General features: G+C 31.7%; 1 protein-coding gene across 1 annotated transcript in view; it reads left to right on the top strand.

Annotated features, from left to right (window-relative positions):
• The window catches only part of LOC134721004 (multidrug and toxin extrusion protein 1-like), a 46829-nt gene extending 26463 nt beyond the window's left edge, over positions 1-20366 (top strand). The window contains exons 6-18 of the mRNA XM_063583647.1: positions 2453-2495; positions 4414-4458; positions 7276-7373; positions 8814-8911; positions 10449-10562; positions 12286-12353; positions 12733-12841; positions 13918-13993; positions 14983-15052; positions 15667-15799; positions 17750-17844; positions 18453-18501; positions 19875-20366. Coding sequence (XP_063439717.1) covers positions 2453-2495; positions 4414-4458; positions 7276-7373; positions 8814-8911; positions 10449-10562; positions 12286-12353; positions 12733-12841; positions 13918-13993; positions 14983-15052; positions 15667-15799; positions 17750-17844; positions 18453-18501; positions 19875-20167 — 1291 coding nt within the window. The 3' untranslated portion in view covers positions 20168-20366. The remainder of the gene's footprint in view (positions 1-2452; positions 2496-4413; positions 4459-7275; positions 7374-8813; positions 8912-10448; positions 10563-12285; positions 12354-12732; positions 12842-13917; positions 13994-14982; positions 15053-15666; positions 15800-17749; positions 17845-18452; positions 18502-19874) is intronic.
• Positions 20367-27170: the final 6804 nt, after the last annotated feature.

The raw sequence follows: 27170 nt of genomic DNA, 5'->3' as shown, positions 1-27170 counted from the left end.
TAAATGTTATCATTTTCTACTTATGTTACTTTAAAAGAAGTAACCAAAATCAATATATGCGTAATCTGTCCATATGTGAGTGTCATATATTATTAACTATGTTAAAACCAATCGAGTAAAATACGGATCTATAAATGTATGCTTTGCTTAAATGATAAAGATTTATGATTATTTATACTTTGATATAATTGATGGAATACTTTTCACATATCGATTGTTTGTACAACTTTTATGAGAAAAAAAAACCGTATGTGCCTGCCCCAAGTCAGGAGCCTGTAATTCAGTGGTTGTCGTTTGTTTACTAGTATGTGCTACATATTTGTTTTTATTCATTTGTTTTATATAATTAAGGCCGTTAGTTTTCTCGTTTGAATTGGATTTCATTGTTATATCTGAACCTTTTATAGATGACAATGCGATATGGACTTTGCTCATTGTTGAAGGCCGTACGGTGACCTTCAGTTGTTAATTTCTGTGTGCTTTTGTGGACAGTTGTCTCATTGGAATTTATACCACAGCTTCTTTTTTATATGTATCATTATTGAACGCATACATATCGTTATCTAGGTTCTTCTATTTTAATTGTATATATATATATAATCTACTACCCCTTTCGAATAAACAAAGAATGGTACACAAAGAAGCTTTAAATAAAATACATTTCAAACAAAGATAAGAAAAAACCAACGAAAGTGGTAATTATTTAACAATTTTGCATTGGTTTTAATGCTAATCTTACAGTGCAAGATGCATGCAGTACACTTAAATTCAAATAATGCCGTGACAGTTTTGTAACAGCTCAGTGGCGGGTCCAGGGGTGTTCTGGGGATAGGAACCCTTTTTTTTGGAGATCAATGCATTTGAATGGGAACGTATATTTGGAACCCCCTCCTTGTGTCCTGGATTGGGGACTCCCCCTTTAAAAAAAAATGAACGGATCTGCCACTGCCCCTCATGCAGTCGAACAAGATGGACGGATTTTAATAACCTATCTATTAAATGTTATCATTTTCTACTTATGTTCCAAATAAAGAGGTAACCAAAATCAATATATGCGTAATCTGTCCATATGTAAGTGTCATATATTACCAAACACAATGATAGTCAAAGTTTCAACAGGACATTCACGAAACTTAGGCAGCAATCATTTCATTTTCAGGGGGGGGGGGGGGGGCTATGGTGGTTTTTTTTAAAGTTTGTTTCTAATTGTTGTGCCACTATATGTAATGCTAAAATTGAAATGAAAGAAAAAAATGTTTTCGACCTGTCTCCAAAAAATATTGTCTTTCGCCGAAGGAAAAAAAATCCATAGCCCCCCCCCCCCCCCCCCCCCCCCGAAAATCAAATTTTTGCAGTCTTAGGCATGTGTATATACATTTATTTACATAAATCTCTATGAAACCAGTTTTTGACAACTATTATTATAAAAGTTTAAATCGCCATTCAAAAAGTGTTTTCTTTTAATTATATTAAGTCATTTACGTTTCACTAAATAAATATCTGTTCACGTTGCAATGATCACAAATAAACCAAATATTTGGATTTTTTTCGTGAATTATTTGTCGTAACTTATTGTAAAAAAATGTATGTGTTCCTGTTTTCTCCTATTTTACGCACATATACTGTCAGTCGAAATAGAAAGTACAATGATGTATTTTTAGTTTATTCTATTTTTAGATCATGTTATTACTACGCATATGGGCACTATTGCCACGATTACCTGAGGGCACCGATTACCTCAGGGCATACAGCAGCGGACCTAACTGCCATCTGCGTATGAACCACCAATGTGATAGAGCGCTAATACAATAAATACGTAAACTAAAAAATGTAAAACAAGAAATGTGTCAAAACGAAAACAACCTGAGCAAACAGCCCACGATCACCAATGCGTCTACAACAGAGGCGCTCCTGTTGAAAATTTCTTTATTACGTTCTTCAAATGCATATATATTTATATTCACAACACAGTAATGTAACTAATCAGTTATGTTTCAATACTTTGATGCCAGTTTGTGTTTAACTTAGGTGTTTGAGTATCACTTAGGTATCTTTTGCCGTTCTTTGAGTTTGTTATAATTTTTAGATGAATAATTGTGTATACTGTTCGGCTTGTCTCCTGATCGATTAATTGTTTTTATCATTTAACATTGATAATTTTGTTCTGGTGAATTGGTAGTCCCCTGTGTGTCTTTTGTATTACCTTTGAAGAACAAATTTACAATTCATAGTACAAATATGGAAAAATATCAAAACATCAAAACATCAAAATGTCATGTGTTTTAAAGATGATTAACTTATACTGATTCTTTTCAGATCATTTCTTAACAATATACTAGGTACCTGATGTTATAAAAGATAAATGTAACCATGTTCACCACGAGAGCTACACAAAATAATCGTGACTAACATTAATTATATAAATCATCAAAATATTGACACTGTTTTTCAGACTGAGTGGTCAATACGTTACAATTGCTATTGCTGGATTTCCAGTAAGTAAAATATTTTTGAGATAAAAATATGACAAAATAGGTATATAAATGCATGGGATAGATAATAAAGTATGTTATTGTTGAGAAATTTAAAGATGATCATACTTATTAGTTTAAATAATCCTCTGGTATCGTTCGACTTTGGTTTGTCATATATTTTGAATTCATTTTTTGAATTCCATCAAAAGCTATGACAAGATGCAAGAGGTGAAGCAAACCTATTTTCGGTAGTATCTACTGTGTTATTTGAGGCCGTAATGTGATCTTTATTTATTAATTTTTGTGTCATTTTAGTCTCTTGTGGAGAGGTGTCTCATCATACCACATCTTCTTTTTTATATATAGATCGCATTTGTCCTGTAGATAAGCTATTAATGGTTTGGCGGTAAACACTTTTAAAATATTATCTTTGTAAGGATTATACACCTTATCACTATTTAGTCCAATCCGGGGAAAACTGTCATTCATTCAACTTCCTTTGTGGGTCAGGCCGACGAAAATAGAGGTCATCTGTAGTGAGCTGAGGAAGGAAACAATTTAGAAAGCGATCATTAAGAACCTTTGATAGAGTATGATCCACATTTTCGAAATTAAAACTTAAGTAAAAAATATTTTGTTTAAAATATTTACGATAGTTTGAACAGTTCTCATTAAGAAGTATCATGAATGATGCATTGTTTAAAACAGGTTCCAGATATCTTCAACTGGATGAAAAGTTGTGTAATTTTAGAACTTATCCGGAATGGAATAAATAACGATAAAGTGTATTGTGCTCTTTAACATTTAAAATTTAAAAAAAACTTGAAATTAAAAGGTGGTTCCCTAATTGTTTATAAAGTAACTCCACATAATAATATTTGAAAAAAATATTAGTTTCAATTACTCAGTGCCATCATATCTATATCAAAATTAACTCTCGTTGTCTCAAACTCGGTTGACTCGAAATTTCGGATGAGTCGAAGTTTTCACGTGGTCCCGAACTTTATTCCATACAAAAGTATGTAATTCGACTCCTGATGAGTCGAAATTGGATGAGTCGAAATTTCGGTTGAGTCGAACAAAATTTACGGTCCCAAGGTTAACAAAAGCATTCAAAATTAATTTTTTATCTCGAACTAATACACATATGTCAAAACATGACCTCCGGGATTTAAATGGATTGAAGAGTTAATCTGACAATACACGTGTAATTAAGTTTCCGGTCACTGACCACTGTATTGATTTATGACATGCTATTTCCATGAGTGTTTACCTAAGATTATCTTTTATAGAATTTTTATAGATAATTAGTGAGACATTGTTAAAGTTCATGAAAAAGTCTTTAAAATGTTTACAAAACAATTAATTTGTGATTTACGCAAATGAGCTTGGGTGTGTATAAAGTGAGGATTATGGCTTCCGTTGATGATCACCTAAAAACTACTCAAACGGCGTCTTTAATCTTGTTATATTTTCTTTAAAAAGAAAGAGTGAGATAAAACAAAATGAATTAGAAATCATAATTTTCTTAAATCTCTTCTATCCGAGAATGAACAATTTTGTCAGCTATAACCGACCTAAATAACAAAACTATCGATTGGAAGTTACTCTCTTGGAAAAGCCATAGGATTTTTTTTTAATTGATTCGAGACAATTGAATAAGTAAAAATAATGTCATTATAATAATAAAAGACTGTGACATACAAATACATCGATCTGATACTAGAATATCGATCCCCTTGTCATATTCACCCGGATTTATTTTAGCGTTACCAAGCTAAGCAAGAGTTGTGTCCCTTAGATTGTCGAACTTCCGGTGTTCGTTTGAGTCGAACTACGTGTATCTCGAAATATTTCTCTGGTCCGGCTGACTTCGACATAACGAGAGTCGACTGTATTTACTAAACATGACATTGATATGATTTGAATTGTTTTTCAGGGTTGTGTGATAACACTTGCTCTCATGAAATATTTGCAGTGTCAGGTAAGATGTTTTTAGAAGAATGTTAGTCTTAAGGTAGCACAATACAAAGGTTGTATGCCTCCAATTCCCCAGTTTTAAAATGGCGATTATGCAGTAACTTTCTTTATAATACTTGAAAATTTATAAAAGTAATATTTATGGATAGATGACAGACAACTCTTTCAAATAAATGCACAGTTAGCATTATACAACAATCGTGTAATCAATTATACTATCAAATAAAAGCAACAGTAGTATACCACTTTTCAAAATTCATTAATCGATAGAGAAGAAACAAAACCGGGTTACAAAATAAAATTTAGGGAAACGTATCAAACATAAGAGAATTACGACACAATAGAGACACAACACCGAAATGTAAAACACCACACAGAAACGAACTATTATGTAAAAATGGCCATTTTCCTGACTTGGTACAGGGCATTTTATGAATAAATAAATTATATCTATAAAATTTTACAAGAAATTTCCAATTTTTAATTGAACTAAGCTTTCTTATGGATACCCTGAGAGAGTTGATCCTATGTTGATCCTGAAGCCATTATCTACACAATGTGTCTCAGATTTCGGATAGAAGTTACTAGTATATATCAGATTTTACACTTAATCAAACATTCTTTACTTTTATGTGGTAAGGATGTTTACACTAATTCAAATGTATGAGAGAATAGAATGCATTAGCGATAATTTGAGACACCCTTTTGTAGCTTCTGCTGTTATATATATATGATTAAGATTTCGTTAAAATGATCTGTATAGTTATAGAAATGGTAGAGTTAAATTCATTCAAGTGAACTGACCAAGATTTTGCCATTAATTGCATAAGAATTATTACATGAGGATTGCATAAAAAATATTAAATTCATTTAAAAGAATAATATTTTTAAAATTTATATATGCAGTCTTAAGAAAGTAACATCATTATAAAGGTCGAGATTGGAAGTAAAAAATCTTTGTATTGTGCTACCTTAAAGGTGTAATAAATAGATGATACCATATAGTTCAACATCCTACACCAACCGCTATCACCTGATTCCTCATAAAAATGAAATGTATTGCATACTAAATGACAAACATTACTACACATCACAAGTTCAAGTTGATGGTGTATGTTGTATAGGCACATTTCATGGTGGGGTTAAAATATCTAATTAGTTATCAAAGGTATCATGATTATAATTTAATACGACAGGCGCGCGTTTATACTACATAAGACTCATCAGTGACGCTCAGATCAAAATAGGTATAAAGCCAAATAAGTACAAAGTTGAAAAGCATTGAGGACCCTAAATTCAAAAACATCTGTGTTTAATTCGGCTTAGGTATTAGTAATCTATTCTGGTATAAGAAAATCCTTAGTTTTACGAAAAATTCAAAATTTTGTCACAGGAAATTTATAAAAAGAAATGACCATATATTTGATATTCATGTCAACACCGCAGTGTTAAATACTGGGCTGGTGATACCCTCGGAGACGAAACGTCCACCAGCAGTGGCATCTACCAAGTGGAATAAAAAAAGGATTCACCAAAAGTGTCGTACAGAACATAAGACCACAACGATCACAACTAAGCAACGTTAAAAACGAGCTAGTTTATTTTTACATAGTATCTCTAAAATCATAGCATCTTGTTGATTCATATCTGAATATGTTATTGTAATGCAATTTTGCGACTTCATAAGCAGTCATTCCAAGAAAAAAACAAAGGTGGTTACATTTATTGCGCATGAGAGTTCGATAGAAAACCCTTTATTATGAACGTTCGAAGTTAAATGGAAGAGCAGGTAATTAATTAAAGGCAAATACGAAAGCCCAAAGAACACAAAAAAACAACTGAACTATCTTATTTCATATACATGTTTGAATCCTAATACATAAAAGCTATTCCAGCATTCTGAATCATTCACATAAAGATCCCAATATATGACACAAAGACTTGCTGTAATATTGTTCATCCTTTCGCTGTAATTTTCATGTTTAAAAGTTTCAAGTTCCATCAAGACCAAATAAACTGTAATTGTTATCCCATTTCATGATAAACAAATGTTGTTCTGGATTACATAGAATTTAACACTACTGATTGTGTGAAAGGGGAGGTCACAAAATAGATTACTTCGAAATATCCATTCGACTATTGAACTTCGCAAGTAAGGAAAATCAATAAACACGGAGGTGAACCTTACAGAAATTTAATTTCAGAAAAAGAAACATTGACTGCATTTGATATATCGCATTTGAGAACACCTCTTTCTTTGTCTTATGTCGGAAAATTACATTTAGAATACAACTGCTTACATCTAATTGTAAGATACATTTGGACTTCTCCTTTCAGTAGGAACATATGTTTGCATGCAGTATTCTTGATACATTACTGCTAAAATAAATAAGCAATATCTTAAAAAATTCAAGAAAAAAACAACGAAATACCTATTCGCTTGTACCGTTAGTTCAACAAGTGAGTTGCATTATGTTTGACAACATCATGTGATTGTAACATTAAAGGAATTCAAAATATATTATTTTATTATTAATTTTACTATTTTAGGATTTTTTTATACAAGATTAAGTGCTTGGCATATTAATAAAAGAACATTTCTTTTAACTTATTTGTCAACACGTACCAATGCATATATTTGAAATGGCGCATGCACAACATCCTGATTCTGAACTACTGCTCTTATTCAGAAAGAGCTATTTATATAATGACATGAACACTCGATGCCTAATTCCGCAACCTGTGACCATGGTAGAGTTTCATAGCACTTATATTTACATCTTATTAGATTGTTCTTGAACCAAGACTGTTTCTTTTGCAGAATATTGTTATACCTGGAGTTCTTTTACAGTTAGTCGCAAACATCCTCAATGTTGTGTATCATCTGATTTTGGTAACCGGATTCGGTTTTGGTGTCAGGTAATACATTGAAAAGTAATTGCTTATTTGAAATTCTCAAAATAACCAGAAAAAAGAGTCTTGTCTACGTTTTCATCCCGAAGGGCAATATATCTTTACGTGTGATAAGGAATAACAAATAATCTTCCTCGAGTTTAACCTAATCACATATAATATATTTATCCAACTTTTTATTGTCAAATAAAGACAGTGACTTTTGACTTTTGAAGTTATCGCATTCTAGGTTTACTGCAATCATAAAACAGCTCAACCATAATGAGTCAAGTAGATAGAAATGACCTTTAATTATCAAAAGATGATTAAGGTAAATAGCAATACATCAGGTTCCAAATTATGATTGCTACTATCAATGTCATTTATTTGATCACCACCTTCTTGATATCTGACTAAGATCAAATTAAAAAAGATTACTCTTTTGAAATGCATTTGAAATTTTGCAGACCATAAAAAATATTGTAAAAATGAAATTGGTTCAGTTAGGGATGACAAAACGTGTATCTCTATCGAATACCAAAATAGTAATTAGTAGTTTAATGTAAGAATGGTGTTTGTTTCCTGTATTTAGAATGAATTTTGTTTGAGAGCTTCTATAGGAGAAAGTAAATTATAATCATTGATCAATCAACATTAAAACCTTTTCGAATGTTTGTGCTGAATTGTTAAAACTAACTTTCGTAAAACATTGCTATTTAATGCATGTCAAGTTTGAATAATTCAAGAAAATGTGTAATAGTCATTTGTAAATTTTTTTAATTGAATTGTGCTTCTTTATTTCATATTTTGTTGATTGTATAGTGATACTTATATAGATTATAAAACAATGTGGACTGTTTTTAACATTTCTTCCTATCTTGTCTGTTTGTTATGTTCTCACATCATTGTCAATATATTGGAATTTGATGCGACTGTCATACAAAGGAGAGGTTAAGCTAGCTTGAAACCAAGTTTAATCCACTATCTTCTATAGTTTGTTGACTGATATGGAATAAGCGTTTCACAAATGTGACCTGCCGAATTAGACTATTTACAGATTTGTTACAACATGAGCAACATGACGGGTGCAACATGTAGAACAGGAGCTGCTAACGCTTCCGGAGCACCTGAGATCACCCCTAGTTTTTGGCGGGGTTCGTGTTGCTTATTCTTTAGTTCTCTATGTTGTGTCATGTGTACTATTAATTGTTTGTCTGTTTGTCTTTTTTAATTTTAGCCATGGCTTTGCCAGTTTATTTTCGATTAATGAGTTAGACTGTCCTTCTGGTATCTTTGGACTCTTCTACATAAAAAGATGCCTGTACAAAGTCAGGAATATGACAGCTGTTAGCCATTTGTTTGATATGTTTGAGCTTTCGATTTTTGCCATTTGATTATGGTCTTCCCTTTTGGAGTGTTCTTCGGATTTCAGTATTTTTTGTGATTTTACTTTTTATATTATTGCAGAGGTGCTGCAGTAGCTGTTGTATGTACATTCTGGACTCAACTGTTCTTATACTTGATTTTTATACGATGTAGTAAAATCTATAAAGAAGAATGGACAGGTAACCAATATGTATTGAAATACCATCTAAAGCTGATTTTTTTAAAAGTTAACTTTGTAGATAAAATAATTTAATGTTCACTCAAAATCTCAAGGTTTATAGGTTGCCAATTTAGAAATATATAATATTAAGAACCTTAGATTTAAACTACCTACAACAAAAAAGAGACATTTGTAAGACTGGGTAAATTAATGTAACTCTAAAAGTGTCAATCAATATATAAAAAAAAGATTTTATGTTATCTGTCAAAAAATAAATATCCGCTATAATGAAACCATTTTTTCATAAACATTAATATTAATTGCGATAAACCATATCTATGAATTGAAAATCTTGATAACACTGTGAGAAGTATATTTTACAGCTAATATTTACACTGATTAGAAATACATTGACATATTCTTTGACTCTCAATAATGTGGTATAATTGCCAAAGAGATAAATTTCAAATAAAGTGGATGTTATCTAACATAATACGACCATCAACAATGAAAATAATCCGAACCGTATTGTCGGCTTTTACAGGCCCTGACTTAAAAATTTTATATAATATGCAAAAAAAAAACTAACGGCCTTACTCATAAAAAACAATTTCAAAAAAAAAAATATGACAAACACAAACCAACAATAACCCGTAAACTACAAGCTCCAGACTTTGGACAATGACAAAAAGATCAGTTATTACGAAATCACAATAAAACATATTTGGGTAAAGAATCGGATTAAAAGGGACGAAAGATACCAAAGGGACAATCAAACTCATAAATCTACAATAAACTGACAACGCCATGGCTACAAATGAGAAAGACAAACAGACAAACAATATTACACATGAAACAACATAGAAAACTAAAAAATAAACAACACGAACCCCAACAAAAAATAGGGGAGATCGCAGGTGCTCCAGAAGGGTAGGTAGATCCTGCTCCACATGTGGCACCTGCCGTGTTGCTTATGTGATATCAAATCCGGTAAATAGTCTAATCAGGTAGGTCATATTCATGAAAGGGAAGGGGATTGTAGTTACGACGTAAGGAACATATCCGATATCATTTTTGAAACGGTTATTCCATAACGGTCAATCAACTCGTGATGGCGTCCGTAAAATTAACGAAGGGATGATTTCAACTTCACCATTTGGAACTCTTGGTTTAATAGCTTCCTAGTGAGCAGCAACCCTCTATCAAACATTCTGTGCATTAAATAAATAACTAATTTTTATAAACTTGGTAAATACCAATTACTAAAGGTTATGTAAAATAATATGAAAGAGGGGCGAAATTTACTGGTGGAGGGGGCATTCAAACTCATAGATCAAAAGAAAATGACAACGCCATGGCAAAAAGAAAAGAACACGACACACAAACAAATAATGGTACCCCATAGACACAACACAAACGAACTAAAGACTAAGCAAAACGGACCCCACCAAAAAATGGGGGTGATCTCAGGTAGCCTATTTATCTTAACAAATATTTGCCTTGTATCTCTTTTTTACTAATTGAACAGTTACTCGAAATTTATTTCTTGATTTCAGGGTGTAGAAAAGAAGCCTTCCTTGAATGGGGCACATTTTTAAATTTAGCGATCCCTGGAATATTTATGATATCAGTAGATTGGTGGAGTTTTGAAATATCAGTCATAATAGTAGGTAGGTAGTCTATATATTTTCTTGGCAACTAAACATTGCAATTTTTAATTTAATATTTTTGATCAAAGTGATATGTTTCTGATTTGGTCTTGGACTTGTATAATTTTTGTCATTCTGTAAACATTAAAGCAAATATAATCAATTTCAGCTTTTTCATACTATCAATCTAATTATTTTTTTGGTAAAAAGGAAACAAGATTTTCCTACAAGACCAAAGATATTTAATCGATTGTAATTGATACACTTCATTATCGCAAAAATATTGTTTTGCATTTAAAAGGGAAAAATACCCTTCTCTGTGTATAATTTTAATTGTATCTTAAAATCTTTAAAACAAATATCGGTAAATGTTTTTTTCGTTACATATTATTAATTCTGATAAAGATAATAGACAAAAAATGATTTCATTATGAAGCTTCTTTTGAGATTAAAATTAAAAATGATAAGATAGTTTTGAATATATAAAATATAAATAAGTCATTTTTTTTTTAATTTCATCTTACATATTTGTACTTTGTCTTCAAACTACTAACATTAATTGCAATTGAAAATAACACTCGGTGAATAGCTTGTGCTCGATGCACTTTTCTTTTCCTTAGCAAAACCAATAATATACCGCTTCTGAATATACAAACCATATATAATTGTATACAAGATCAATATAAAAAGAATTGATGTGTGTTAAAATTTACTAATAAAAAATACCCAACTCCGAGGTAAATTCAAAAGTAAGATCATATCAACCAACAGAACACAATAAAGATCAATTGATCTACATATGTATCTATAAGATCTTGGCTAATATTTGTTATTACAACATGTAACAAAGGCTACTTTGATGCATTAAGGTGGTACCTAACACTACAGGGAGATAACTCTGTAAAGTCAGCTAAACGTTTTAATTACGTTGTGTCGTAAAAGGAATATTAAGCTTCTCAATGATCAAAATTGGTGATTGTCAAACTGCTATATAATCAGTGTAATTTTTCTGACAAAACGGTTGGTTCAAAGTTTCTGAAATTTTTAAATTTTTGTTAAAGGGTCAAATTATTTACTTCCACAAAATTTTATTAAAATTTAACGAGCCAAATTAATTTTAGTTAAAGTGTTGGGTACCACCTTAAAGTGAAATTTTCTTTGGCAGTAAAGTTTCAAAATCGTATCAACCATCTCATTTTTAAATGTTATTGACAGCATTTTGTATGGTTTAGATAGTTAATAATTTAATAAATTTCTGGGGAACTAGCTTGACACAATAACATTTCTGTTTGAACTTTCTTGTTAACTCTGACATTGATGTGTATGAATTTAATTAAAACCATGAGTATAAGTGTGTTTTTTTGGTTTTATAGATATTTAGTAAATCTAGTTTCTGTTGGTTAAAATGACATAACACTCAAAATGGGCGCTAAATGACAAGACTCTATGTAAAGTATACTTTTGTCATGCAAAACGTATGTTTATATCTTGACAAAACGAAATCCGAAATTAAATTCTCAAATTATCAGTTTCGTGAGTTCAACAAATAAATCCAAGAAATTTATTATCTCTTTTGTGTACGATAGGACCATGTGAACTTCATACTGACTTGAATTTGTAGATGTTGGTTAAAACACAATTACACATGTAGAAGTACATAAAAAGTAATATTACACGTTCAACACTTCGCTTCAGATGCCTGAAAAAAAATAAAAATAAATACATATATTATTTATATTACAAGGTTACCTTGGGAAAGTTCAATTAGCAGCGCATAGTATAGTGTACCAGATACATAGTGAACTATATATGGTAATTATATTCTTGTTCCTTTTTGGTATGAAATAGTATTTCTGTGGTGCTGGATGAAAGAGTTCATACGGATTCAACATTTACCAGTTAGTACGACATCACGTACTTGTGTTTCGTTTTATGATTTTCAAAAAAGACGATTGCTAAATGAATGATAGCTAGTGAATAGTTAGATTGAAGTTGTATAGTTTCTATTTTTATTTGTTTATATGGCTGTTGCATTTTACAAATGGACACGTACGCGTATATACCTTGCATTTTTTCATAGCTGACATATAACAAAAAATTAAAAAAAATAAAAAAATTTATAACTTCGGAGAATATTCACAAGTTGAATTGTTATAGTTACAATGTTTCAAATTATTTAAACATATTTTAGATCTCATTAGGCATATCTTCAGCCGTATGTATAAAAGTTGGACAAAATGTTGGAGCTGGGGATCCAATAAAAGCGCAGACGTCAGCTAGAGTGGGAATCTTGGTTGGATGTAGGTTATTTTACTGTTATTTCCATTTATAAGGTGACCTATTGTTGTTAATTTCTGTGTCATTTCGTCTCTTGTGGAAATTGGTTTCAATGGCGATCATACCACATCTTCTTTTTAATATCACTGATAAATGTTGACTATTTTTTTTGCCTGTTCTTTTTCAATTTGTGATTATTCATGGCTATCTTTATACCTTACTTTTATGTTAAGTGTTTGTTAACCGATTTTCTGTTTTTAAGTTATTGTTGTCTGTAATTTTACATAAAGGTTCATATAAAAGTGTAAATCATATAACATTACAAAATGATATTCCGTTATAATAGTGCACGTTAATAACAAAGCAGAACATATGATGACCTATTTGCAACGAGAACTTAATGTATTGTTTTATTCTGTAAAATGTCTCCTTCTTTAGGATTCTTTAAAGCCTTTTTGCAATATCAGTTTGTCATGAGTTTAAATATCCTTTTTGGTACCTTTTATTTACATATATCAGTACCTCATATCATGACTTCCATTTAAAAATGGACAATGTGGTTCGATTTAGAACTATTCTTCAAAAGGGATAGCTTTATAGCAATTCAATCAGTGCTTTTACATAAATACGATTTTCCAACGATTTCATCATCTTGATTGAGGGTTGCTCTTTCAAGAAAAGCTATTTAACCATTGATACTAAATGATAACAGTCATTCCTTTGAAATTGTTGGTTGACAGTTAAAGAAAAACATGTTCACAGATGACCGTTGATATGTGCCAATTGTTACAACAATAAGTCCTCATTTTCCCGATTGAGACTTATCACCTAATTCCATTTTTTATTTAAAATGAAGCACATTTTAGGTGCCATTATGGTAGCAGTAACTGCTTACACTTCCGGAGCTCCAAATATTACTGCTTTGAATTCCCCCTGGTATATAATGCATCTCTTCCATTTGAGATACAAATAGCTGTATAAGTACTAACAACTGATGTTGTAATCAGCAGGAACACTCTCAAACCCCTGCAAATGTATTATTCCTTCTTATATGATAACATTATTTTTTGCAATCTAATTTAATCAATTGTTGTTTTAGGCCTGAGTTCTTTGTTTACAAGTACATTTTACCTTTCTATGAAAGACATTGCACCAAAAGCGTATACAAGCGATAGGTAAGATAATCTGTTATAAGTAAACTGCAATCGGCTATTCTCGGTTGTGTCCGCTACTCTCTTTCTGAGGTCCGGAATCGATCGAGTTGTGACGAATGAAGTAAACAGCAATCGGCAATTCTCGGATGACTCCGTTTCTCTCTTTCTGAGGTCCGGAATCGGTCGAGTTGTGACGAATGAAGTAAACTGCAATCGGCAATTCTCGGATGACTCCGTTTCTCTCTTTCTGAGGTCCGGAATCGGTCGAGTTGTGACGAATGAAGTAAACTTGTTAGCTTGAAACGAACAATTGACATCACAAAAGCATAAAAAAAACACAATCGACATAACGTTAGTAAATGACGTTTACGGTATATATATTATTTTTGAAATGAGCAGTTACTTTTGTATTAAAAAAGGGGCTTATGTGTTTATATAATTAACGTAAAGAGATATGTGCGCTGATTGAAATAAATTCATCCTCGATTCAAGGAATGAAATTTTGAATTAACGCCAGACTCGCGTTTCGTCTACTAAAGATTCATCAGTGACGTTCTGATATAAAGAGCTAAAAGGCCAAATGAAAACATGGAGCATAAAAAATTCTTACAACTTTTGCCAAAAACAGCTTAGTTAACATATACCTAAGGTAGAAAAGACTAAGTATTTCAAAAATTCAAAGTTTTGTAAACAGTAAATTTATAATTATGACCATATCAATGATAATCCAGGTCAACAAAGAAGTGCTGAAACTTGATTCTGGAAATTGTAATAAAATGCAATTCGACAACAAAACATGATTTATTTATTCTTTGTTAAAGCCTCCAGTAATTCCGATACTAAACGAAGGTTAACAATGTTTTTCCAGTGGATAGAATTGTTCTCTATCACCCTCTCAGATTTGTTTTCTTCAATGAATTATGGGTAAAAAGTTATAATTCACGTATTAACCGATTTAAATCTGTCATTTTGACATGAAGTTTGATAAAAAAAAAATGTTTTTATTGTAGCGAAATCTTACACTGGACTTCAAAAGTGATGCCGCTGATAGCTACATTTAATTTATTCGATAATTTAATGGTAAATATTTCATCGTAAACATCAATATTATAAAGATAGTACCGTCACAATAACACAAAACCGGTATTAAAGAAAAAACTCATTGTTGGAGGCCATACGATGACCTATAGTTATTAGATATTATGTCATTTGGTTTCTTGTGGAGAGTTGTCTCATAGGCAATCTTACATCATCTTCTTTAACACACACATACTATAAAAACAAATTTCGTAACGTAGTAAACGATATTCTTACGACACGACTTCATACTACCAATTACATGAGGGTACCTATATTGTATTCTTTATCGATAACTACGAGCATGATAAAGTCAAGAATTAAATTGTCTAAAAGAGCCTCGAACAATTAAAATGTAACTATCTCATATTAGCTATCTGAAACGAAATGTGAGAAAGTGAATCCTATCTAAACAAACTTTACATTGGTGTTGATGCCTCTCTATTTTATGCCCGGGGATGAGTAAATACATTATGAGCTTTATATCCGTAACAGATCTAAATAGACAAAAAATTCACCAAAAGTCCAATTATAAAAAATAACACATTTAAAAAAAACTATCACATTACTTAATTAGTTTTTTGGCTTTTGAATCAAGTGAAACATCATCTTTGCAGCTTGTTTTGAATGGTATTTTACGCGGAACAGGCCATCAGAAGTACGGAGGCATTGTTACGGTTATAGCACATTATATTATAGGAATACCGCTCCTGGTAGTGTTCGTACTGTATACCAATTTGAAGATAGCAGGTACAATTAGTAGTTAAGATACTAGTATATTATGTATATGCAAGCTACCCATTTTTAGTTTTCACACGTGCGAAAGGATATAGTTTAATCCCCGGAGTATGAGCAAAACTATTTCGGCGCAAATCGTAAACTATCGTTCCCTCACAGACTTTTAAATTGAAACTTGCTGGTGTCTTGCATAGCTAACGGGTTTAACAGGTAAAATGTAACACTCATAGTCGAAACAAATGGTGTTTCGGTCCAGGAAAGCCATTATTTCAAAACCTCAACAAGACGAATGCCAAATGTTGAGTAGTATATGCTTAGCCTTTGTGAGCTACTGAAATAACCTCCATTTTTCTGTAGTGTTCGTCGTTCGTCATTCAGTCATTAGGGTTTTTGTTTTGTTTTGTGTACTGTCGTTTGTGTGCTTGTCGTTTTCTATTTTTGCCACAGCGCGGTCATTTTATTTTAGACCTATGACGTTTAATGCCCATGTGTCTTTTGCATTTTATTTTTAAATATTTTACATATTATTTTATAGAAATATTTAAATTGAAATTAAACACCAGTGAAAAAAAAGATATACGGTATTAAGTTGTTGGCATGACACGGGTTATGTTCTTCTCATATATGTTATGATGGTATGATACTAAACCCCTAACGGGAAGGATTGTGCCTGATGTTCATATAATGAAATCATAATCTTTCAGTCAGTTTAATTGAAGTCTGGAGCTGGCATGTCAGTTAACTGCTAGTAGTCTGTTGTTATTTATGTATTATTGTCATTTTGTTTATTTTCTTTGGTTACATCTTCTGACATCAGACTCGGACTTCTTTTGAACTGAATTTTAATGTGCGTATTGTTATGCGTTTACTTTTCTACATTGGTTAGAGGTAAAGGGGGAGGGTTGAAATCTCACAAACATGTTTAACCCCGCCTCATTTTTGCGCCTGTCCCAAGTCAGGAGCCTCTGGCCTTTGTTAGTCTTGTATTATTTTAATTTTAGTTTCTTGTGTACAATTTGGAAATTAGTATGGCGTTCATTATCACTGAACTAGTATATATTTGTTAAGGGGCCAGCTGAAGGACGCCTCCGGGTGCGGGAATTTCTCGTTACATTGAAGACCTGTTGGTGACCTTCTGTTGTTGTTTTTTATTTGGTCGGGTTGTTGTCTCTTTGACACATTCCCCATTTCCATTCTCAATTTTATGCACAGAGACAGGAAATCACGGTGAAGGTTTTTTCTAGGAGTTATCCCATTTGAACTTTCGTACTGTATAAAAATAATCATTCTGATTGAAAATAAATAATCTCTGAAACTTACATTATCAGGATACCCTCCTATCTACGTTGGAATAAAAGATACAACAAATAAAAAGGTTTCGTATTTTGACTTATATATAAAAAAAAAAATGGACAATGAGAATCGGTTGAGCGCAAAAATGCAGGACAGAAGAGACGAATATATCCAAATTGAGATTTTTCAATTCTATGTAGCAACATTTAAGCAGAGTCCCAATTAATACGATACTTCAGGGCTTGTATTTCTCATCATACTTTGCTTGATAGATATTTTTTCTCACAAGCATGTTATCAGTGATTGGATAAGGAATTGTTTCACTTTACGGACACCACCCAAAATTGGTAATCCGATTTGGAATATTCGTCGTTTTACAGATAATGACTTTAATGTTTAATTGAAATTTTCGTAATCTCAATCCCTCTTGTATTTCCAAATTGTGACCTACCGAATTAGACTTCGGATTTGTACTTAGATGAGCAACACAATAGGTTTCACATCTAATGTCGACATGATAATTATAAAAACCTGCCAGGTACATGATCTCCTTTCTCTTCCGACGAACCTTACCTGAAAAATGCTTTAAGAAGCGCGTAAAAAAAATACTCCTTAAAAACTATTGTTTTGAGCGGAGAAAAATCAGTGCAATGTCAAATTTCTATTTAGGTGTATGGTGGGCTTTCTGTATAGTTATTGTAATCATGTTTATACTGTATGCTGCGAAGACATATTCACTTAACTGGGAATATGAATGTAAAAAGGTAGGAAATCTTAGTGCTTTAAAATAAAAATATAAAACGTCTTCATTCTGCATGATTTGAGCTACTAGTATAACTGTTTTCTGTATAAAAAATAATATTTTTTGGGTATAAATATTTCAAACTGAAAATTTCATTGCGTTCTTTCCAATATCATTTTTTATCAAAAAAGCTTACAATTCCAAATACAGTTTGTTTCTTTTAAAAATTAAAATGTTTTGACGAAAAAAGTATTAGTTAAAACTGCCTGGAAAAAACACAAAGAGTTAGAAATATTTAATATTTAAAGAATATTGATATTTGAATTCACGTTTGTGCATATTATATTTAATAGTAAATTGCCACATGTATCATGCTGCATGCTATTTAAGTATTTTCCACATGTGCTTAGTCCTTTTATCATCCAAACACGGGATATCTATTTCAATATATTCAATATTTTCAATAACATACATGTACTAGTATATAGTATTCAATGCTTAATCAGTGTCAGTGAACTAGATATACGATAACAAAAAAATATGTATTACAATGATGCTTGAAAAAAAGTGTAATATGTTGTTTTTTTTAAATATGTTTAAAATTCTTAACTGAAAACAATATTTTTGAAGGCTCAAGAAATGACAGCAGTTAACATAAAAGACCCTACTGATTATGGAGGTTAGTTTGTGAACATATCAAAGTGTTGTGATAGAGTTGAAAGGGTTATCCACCTGGAGTAGACATTGGTTTTCCTCTTATTCAATGTAACACATTTTTGAAATTCGATAGAACTTGAATATGTCAGGTTTTTTTCTGATTTATAACTAAATATGAATAACTCTTTGACATAGATAAAACAAATCCTAGTCTAATTGGTTCAATGTCTGTTGATTGTGGAAAACATTAAGGTTGAATTAAGTGGATTGATATTCATATAAACTATTGTAAAGCACAAAGTAAGAAAAGTTCATTATTATTAGTTTAATTATATTGAATATCAAAAAAAAGATGTGTATGATTTACAATGAGGCAATTGTCCACAAGATACTAAATTGACACAGAAATTAACAACTATAGGTCACTGTACGGCCTTCAATAATTAACAAAGCCCATACCGTATAGTCAGCTATAAAAGGCCCCGAAATGACAATGTAAAACAATTCAAACGAAAAACTAACGGCCTTATTCTTGTACAAAAAATGAACGAAAAACAAATATGTAACACATAAACAAACGACAACCACTGAATTACAGGCTCGTGACTGGGGTCAAGCACATAAATACATTATGTGGCGGGGTTAAACATGTGAGAGGGATCTAGATCCTCCCCTAACCTCGGACAGTGGTTAAACAGTACAACATAAGAACGAACTATAAAAATCAGTAGAAAAAGGCTACAATCATCAAATGGACAAAAATACAAGTGAACGTGGCCGAGTACTTGTACATAACAAGCCTGAAATATGACAGTTGTCATCCATTGTTTTGATGAGTGTGAACTTTTGATGTTTTTCATTTGCATAGGTATTTTCTGTTAATAATCTTTTCTTGAAGTTCGGAAGTTTTGTTAATTTGCTTTTTGGTTTCTTTCTTTTCACTTCAATAATTGTATCGAACGCTAACATTTCATATGCCTTTGCAACCCTAGAATTAAGTATATACCAAATGTCTTTGTCATTATCAGGACTTTTCTATTACAAAATAAAACTTGTTGGCTGAAATCATAAACCTTTAACAAAACTAAGGAGAAAATACTACGGAAACATCAAAACAAAAAAGTTGTTAGTTCAGTTTTGATATAATCAAATTGTTAGCAAATACAATTTGCATAAGTCTTTTGCGTATGAAGTTTACTTGCCGTACACTTATGAGTGTAATTATCTTTAAAAAAATATATATAGATATACGAAAAAACTAAGAAAGTTACCTAAAACAATATATGATAATCACAACGACTTGATAGATTCTTACAGAATCTCAAAAGAATATTTTTCTGTAACACGTGCATTATATCAGACACTTACTTAACCCATACAAAAAATGTATTTCAGGCAACCACAACACATCATGTAGTTATACAGAAGCCGAACCAAGTGATAACGATTATCGTCAGTTGTTTGAACAAAACAAAGGAGAGTCGTCCATATCATTGTATAAATTAATTATATGTCAACGGTGCTTAATATTTGTTTCATTACTACTGATTCTAGTAGCGAGTATTGTAATGAATATGTTCTGTAATCATATATATAGAAATAACTCACAATGTAACGGAAATAATACAATGTATAATATGACTCAATATGCTAATGTTTCTAGTAATGATATTGTTTGCCAACCTTAACCATTTTTACTGCATATTCGTATTCAGATTTGAGTAAGATTATGAATAATGTATTGTAACATCATATTTAGATTTGAGTAAGATTATGAATAATGCATTGGAACATCATATTTATATTTGAGTAAGATTGTGAATAATGCATTGGAACATCAGAAGTGACCATATTGTATGTAGTTGTATCTTGTTTTGTTTGGCAATATAAATGTGTTCATTAACTCCGCGTGACAATTCTTGCATTTAACGGCACAACATATTATCCTACAATCTCATTTACAACACAAAATATATGTACAACAAAAAGTATTTGTACAACACAAAGTATTTGTACAATACAAAGTGTATGTACATCACTAAGTATATGTACAACACAAGGATAAGTACGATTACTGATAGGGTTATTATCAATAAATGAAGTTTTATGGTTTTTTGGTATATCCAAAAAACGTCTCACTATTCATACATGTAAAAAATAAATAACATTTAACTGCATTTTACCTTTAAACGGTTCTTGTCAGAGAATATTTACTTTTGTCTAACGGAATATGCAAATATCTCATTTTCGATCGCTCTTTTGTATCGTTAGCTTGTCTAAAGCTCGGGCTTCTAATAACTTCTAACAACTGAATATTTGAACCTTTTCAATATTGATTCAGTCCCTTGTACAATATGTCAATCATTTTTATACCCCACCTACGATAGAAGAGGGGCATTATCTTTTCTGGTCTGTGCGTCCGTTCGTCCGTCCGTTCGTCCGTCTGTCCCGCTTCGGGTTACAGTTTTTGGTCAATGTAGTTTTTGATGAAGTTAAAGTCCAATCGACTTCAAACTTAGTACACATGTTCCCTATGATATGATCTTTCTAATTTCAATACCAAATTAGAGATTTTACTCCGATTTCACGGTCCAATGAACATAGAATATGATAGTGTGAGTGGGACATTCGTGTACTGAGGACACATTCTAGTTATTTTGACTATTTAATTTATTATGTCTGTTTTGATCACACATCGTTGTAAATATAACGGAATTTCACGAGACTGTCATACAAGTGGGAGGTTTAGCGCTATAAAACCAGGTGCAATCCACCATTTTCTACAATTGAAAATGCCTGTACCAAATCAGGAATATGACAGATGTTGTCCATTTGTTTGACATGTTTTGCCATTTGATTTTTGCAATGTGATATGGGACTTTCTAATTGAATTTTCCTCGTAGTTCAGTATTTTTGTGGTTTTACTTTTTTTTTTAAATACTGTATATTTGGCAGATATAAAAAATCATCAAAGATTCTAAGTTTTTAATTTTATAAGCGAGTTGTTTTGGATATATTTGAGCTTTTGATTTTGTCATTTGTTTAGGGACTCTCAGTTTTGAATTTTTCTTTGAGTTCGGTATATTAGTTGTTTTATTTTCTACATAAAATTTGCTAGTTGCACTCACCTAAAAAATAGAGTTGAAAACGAAACAAAAAAAAACATCTATGTAATGGTAGCTTAACGAGCTTTTCATAAACGTTCAGTGACCTTTTAATGACATTTCATTACAACAAATGCAATTGAGAAAGGAAATGGTGAATATGTCAAAGCGACAACCACCCGACCATAGAGCAGACAACAGCCGAAGGCAACCAATGGGTCTTCAATGTAGCGAGAATTCCCGCACCCGTATGTGTCCTTCAGCTGACCCCTAAAATATGCATAATAGTACAGTGATAATGGACGTCATACTAAACTCCGAATTATACACAAGAAACTAAAATTAAAAATCATACAAGACTAACAAAGGCCAGAGGCTCCTACAAAAACATGTGGTTTTAAAAAATAGCTATTGTCCTTAAATATTTGATTTTGATATATTTTATTCATTAGGATATGAACAGGATTAAGCAGCAGGAACCACCTTTAAAGGCTACGCCGTCAACATTAATTGTACAAGGTATAAATCATATATCTACAAGGAATATTACTCTGTGAAATCCAGCTGAACGTTCACAATCGTTTGTTGTAGAAATTCATATATCCATTAAGCAGATACAAACAATATTTAAAAACTATGGAAATGTATTATCTTTATAAGGAGCTAGACCGGCAGCGTTGCCACGGTAACTGTCTTCTTTAAGCGGGCAACCCGTTAGTGTTAGACTTAATTACGATGAATTTTATTCAATTAGCATTTGGTATTAAGTTAGATCTCTGATACGATCACTTCTTTGGTACACTTGATTATTGTACAGACCTCTGTTCAAACGGCAATTTGACATCTGGGTTTATCTCCCGATTGTGTATACCGTTGTGAATAAACTGATGAATTCATGCAATGGGCTAAACGCATGAAAGAAAACGTACATATTCCTTTCGAATGAATTATGACTATGGAGTCGCTTATACAAATCAGAATTAAGAAAATGAATGAGTCTATCAATACCCATGCTTCATTTATTTTAAAAGACCCAAATGTTGCAAAACACTTGTCCTACATCCATGGCAAATATGCTGGTGTCCACGCAGATAAAGCCCCAAAACATCTGTTTAGTGTGTGAACAAATTACACAAACTGTTTGATTAATGAATTAAGTACCAGTCTTCCTAAGAATCAGGCAGTGGTGAAAACATGACAAAAAAAACCCACCCAGTTTGACATTGATTTCCGTTCATAATATGTAGTTATGCACAAAAATAACATTCATTTCCATTTTCTGTTCTGGTAATAGAAGATACAATTTGGTTGAAATGCACTAGAAATTAACGAATAAGGGGAGATAACTCTGTAATTTGCTATCATTCTAGCCAATTTTCTACCCAAATCATTTGATATTACCAGACACACACAAACGAAAGACTAATACTTTTTAACTCAGGATGATAGTTAGTATTCAATAGCATGATCAGTTCGATGGGGTTTTTCTAATCATGTTTTAATTTTTACCTAAATGCCTGATTCTTACAAAGACTGGCACTTAAGTATATATAATTTTCTAAAAAAAATCAACATATACCAAATCGATACTTATTCAATATGGAATCCTGGATAATGTTTTATGTTTCTTTAGAATTTCGAGCAATGATAAAGAACTTTATCTTCTATCACTGTACTTGATACATAAACTACATACTTGTCCTTTTAAACAACGTTTAATTGCTGGGTCTTCCAAGTCCTTCAAGAAACTTCTTTCTAAATTATTAACATCAATGTTTTCATAAATCAAAGCCGGGCTTCAAGATAATTGTGGAACTACCTATTCTAGAGGTGGCGTGAATCAGACGTGCAAGTTGATATTAAAAAATATCAAAACATATTTTAGATGATAACTCACTATTGACTGCTGCATCCTTATTTTTGACATTTTGTCCTTTTATGTCTGTTTATTTTATTCAATATAATCGAATTTGATGCGACTGTCATAAAAATGAGAGGTGAAGCTAACTATATCGTTAACACAATTTTCTACATAAGAAAATGCTTGTTTTAAATCAGGAATATAACAATTGTTATCCATTCGTTTGATGTGTTAGAGCTTTTGAGTTTGCTTTTTGGTTAGAACTTTACGTTTTGAATAGTAAAGATCAATATGTTTAGGTTTTACTCTTTAGAGTACATACAATATCAGTCTATTTCATCTTGCAATAGTATTAAAACATTTGACTTTTCTACACATTACACAAGTATTCCTTATTGCAAACTAATGTGGATTTATATTCGTTAGATACCTATTTTCGTGGATTTCGTGGGTGCAGGTTAACCACGAATTTAAGTTGTCAATGAATAGGAAATATTCCATTGGCTTGTATGCAGACTTTGGCAAAACCACAAAATTAAATATCTACGAAAGTGTCAGTTTTCTCAATCCTCAAAATAAGTGTTCACGAAAATAAATGAATCCACAGCAATAGACAAATAGAAAGCGTTTGTCCTGCTTTGTTTGATAAAACAAAATGGCTTACTTGGATAAAGTATATTGTCTTAAGGTTTTTTGAAAATCAGTCTGACTCTTAACAACAAATTTTCTGAAACTGACATTATCAAGATGCTTGATTTCTTGATTGACAACATATTTGTCACATTGGGAGGACATGTTTTCAACAAACAGTCGTCATTCCTATGAGAACAAACTATGTCCCTCTTCTTGACGACTAGTTCCTTAAATCATATGAGGCTCACTTCCACCAGGACCTTGTAAGGAAGAAAAGAAAGTAAGCAGTATCCTTTAACTTTACTTTTCGCTATATAGACGATGTTCTCTCATTAAATAATTCAATATTTGAAGGTTATGTTCATCGAAACTGAGATAAAGGATAAAAAATATACAGTGTCTGCATCATATCTTGACTTGTTGAAAACAAAACTTTTTTTTAACAACATCAGTTAATATTTATTTCAAATATTAGCTTGTTACAATATCCTTCAGGAGTCTACGCTCCTCCTGATTCTCCGTGTTACAATTCCCTTATAAATCAGGGTAGTGTTTAGTTGAAAAATACATATTACATTTGTACATCCAATATATATTAAATAATATCATTTAGTATGACTTTTCATATTTTTTCTTATAGTTGCTTAAACATTACTTTTAATTTTCAAAAATACTCTTCTATTGAACTAATTTTAAGAAAAATTGAGAAAACTTTGACCTTTTTTGTCTTTTGATTAGATATGCAATAGGTGAAAACAAAACATCATTCCTGAATGCTCCTACATATAGAGTATAAACCTCCAAATTGAAACGACATTTCAGAACTTGTATTTCCTATCTTGATTTCCTTGATAGAGGGTTAATCCTCAATATGAAGCTATTAAACCAAGAGTTTCAAGTGGTAAAGTTGAAGTAATCCACTTGTAAGTTTTACGGACATCATCACCAGTTGGTTGGCCGTGTTGGAATATCAGTTTAACAGATGAAAATGAATATGTTCAAAATTCTGTTACTACAATCCCGTTCTTTTCCCCCAAATATCAACTACCGAATTATTCTTATAACAGGGTTGGTAAATAACACGAGTAACACGACGGGTGCCACTTGTGGAAATTTCCAGAGCACCTGAGATCATCCCAAGTTTGTTTAGGGTTTGGTTTTGTTTTGTTTGTTTTTTGTTTTTTGGGGGGAGGGGGGTCGTGTTGCCCATTCTATAGTTTTCAATGAAAAGTTAATTGTAGTATTGATTGTCGATTGATCTTTTTTCCTTTTTAGAAATTGCGTTGTCTTTTTATTTTCGACATATAAGTTCCAATGTCCTTTCTGTATCTTTCGCCTGTTTTCTTTTCAAAAGTATCAAAACGGATCTGAAACTGCTGTAACTGCTTAATCTTACTGACTAGCTTTGTAAATGACTGAAAGATGCCAACCAAAATTTATTCTAATTTTTTCAGACCATTAGTTGTAATATCTTCAATTTTTCACTTATTCTTACTACATTTGTATAAACTTCAAGATTATAATTAATTTTTTTAAACCCGGTTTTTTTCTAAAGTGACTATTGATCAATATTTTCAAAGGGTTATATATTTCTCAGTGGTGTCCTGCCATGGCTTTGTTTGAATTTGTTTGTTATTTTTTTGGTCATGAATGTTTGTCTCTAATATTTAATTAACTGTGCATTTGTATTCAGATATCGCAGATCAAATTTATTCGTTCATTGTGTAATCGATCATTTTGATTGAGTTAAGTCTGCCAATTGATATTTTATCGTGTGTTTTTCTATGTTGTTATGTTATGCTATTGTTTCAGAAAAAGGGAGAAGGTTTGGATCCATTAAAACGTTTAATCCTGCTGCAAATGTTTGCACCTGTCCTAAGTCAGGAATCTGATGTATAGTAGTTGTCGTTTGTTTATGTAATATATACGTGTTTCTCGTTTCTCGTTTTGTTTATATAGATTAGACCGTTGGTTTTCCCGTTTGAATGGTTTTACACTAGTAATTTTAGGGCCCTTTATAGCTTGTTGTTCGGTGTGAGCCAAGGTTCCGTGTTGAAGGCCGTACTTTAAACTATAATGGTGTACTTTTTAAATTGTTATTTGAATGGAGAGTTGTCTCATTGGCACTCACACCACATCTTCCTATATCTAACCAATAATAGAATTTAGACCTATTTTATTCTCCGGAGTACAACTGACAACTTGAATAAAAATATAAAGAATTAATATAGTGTGTCGGTAATTTAAGAAACGATTTAAATTAAAATTAGGTAAAAATAAAAATGGCGAAAAATTCTAAAAGAATATTCAAATTCATAAGTCGAAAACAACCGAGATTGTAAAGGCAAAAGACGACCACGGTCATAAGACAGTTATCAGGGCATAAAACCTAAAGATATACAATACAAAACAAACCGAAAAAACCAGGCCTGATTAATGTGCTCCGGAAGGTTTATCACATGTGACATTCATCGTGTTAATCATGCATTCAAACTCTATATAGGTCAATACAACCATTGCAAATGTAGTTGACATAGCTGCATAACTCAAGGGTGAAAAGGCAACAAGTACTCAAAGTAGTCAGAGCTCTGTCATCTGTCAAACTAGCAAATAAAATGAGTTCATGAAATTTGGCCAAAATTAAAGATAAAACACATCAGTTTAGGAGTATTCTTTAATAGTTATATGAGTCTAGATAATGCACTTAGTAAAGTACTTGTAATGATAATTGTGTATAGTTGTTTTTAAAAAGAAACTCAAATCAATTAACTAAAAAGTGCAACACAAAACTAATTTTTGGTTACAAGCTTAAACTTGTTTTAAAGATATTTGTTTTATTTCAATTAACTTGTCATGTTTTATTTCATAAAGTCTATAGACTCGGTCACACCTTACCGGATAAGACGAACGGACGACTAACGGAAGAAAATAAAAGTTGTCCGTTGACAAAATTGTTATCCGTTGGGAGTCCGTTGATGTACTGACCAACTAAAACAGACGCCTAACGTATGCATAACGGACATGCAACGGATGTGCAACGGACGAGAAACGGAGACGTACCGGACAGAACGGATGTCGAACGTACACCCAACG

This window comes from Mytilus trossulus, chromosome 6 (genome assembly GCF_036588685.1).
Source record: "Mytilus trossulus isolate FHL-02 chromosome 6, PNRI_Mtr1.1.1.hap1, whole genome shotgun sequence".
Taxonomy (NCBI): domain Eukaryota; kingdom Metazoa; phylum Mollusca; class Bivalvia; order Mytilida; family Mytilidae; genus Mytilus; species Mytilus trossulus.
This window is presented reverse-complemented; position numbering and strand designations above follow the sequence as displayed.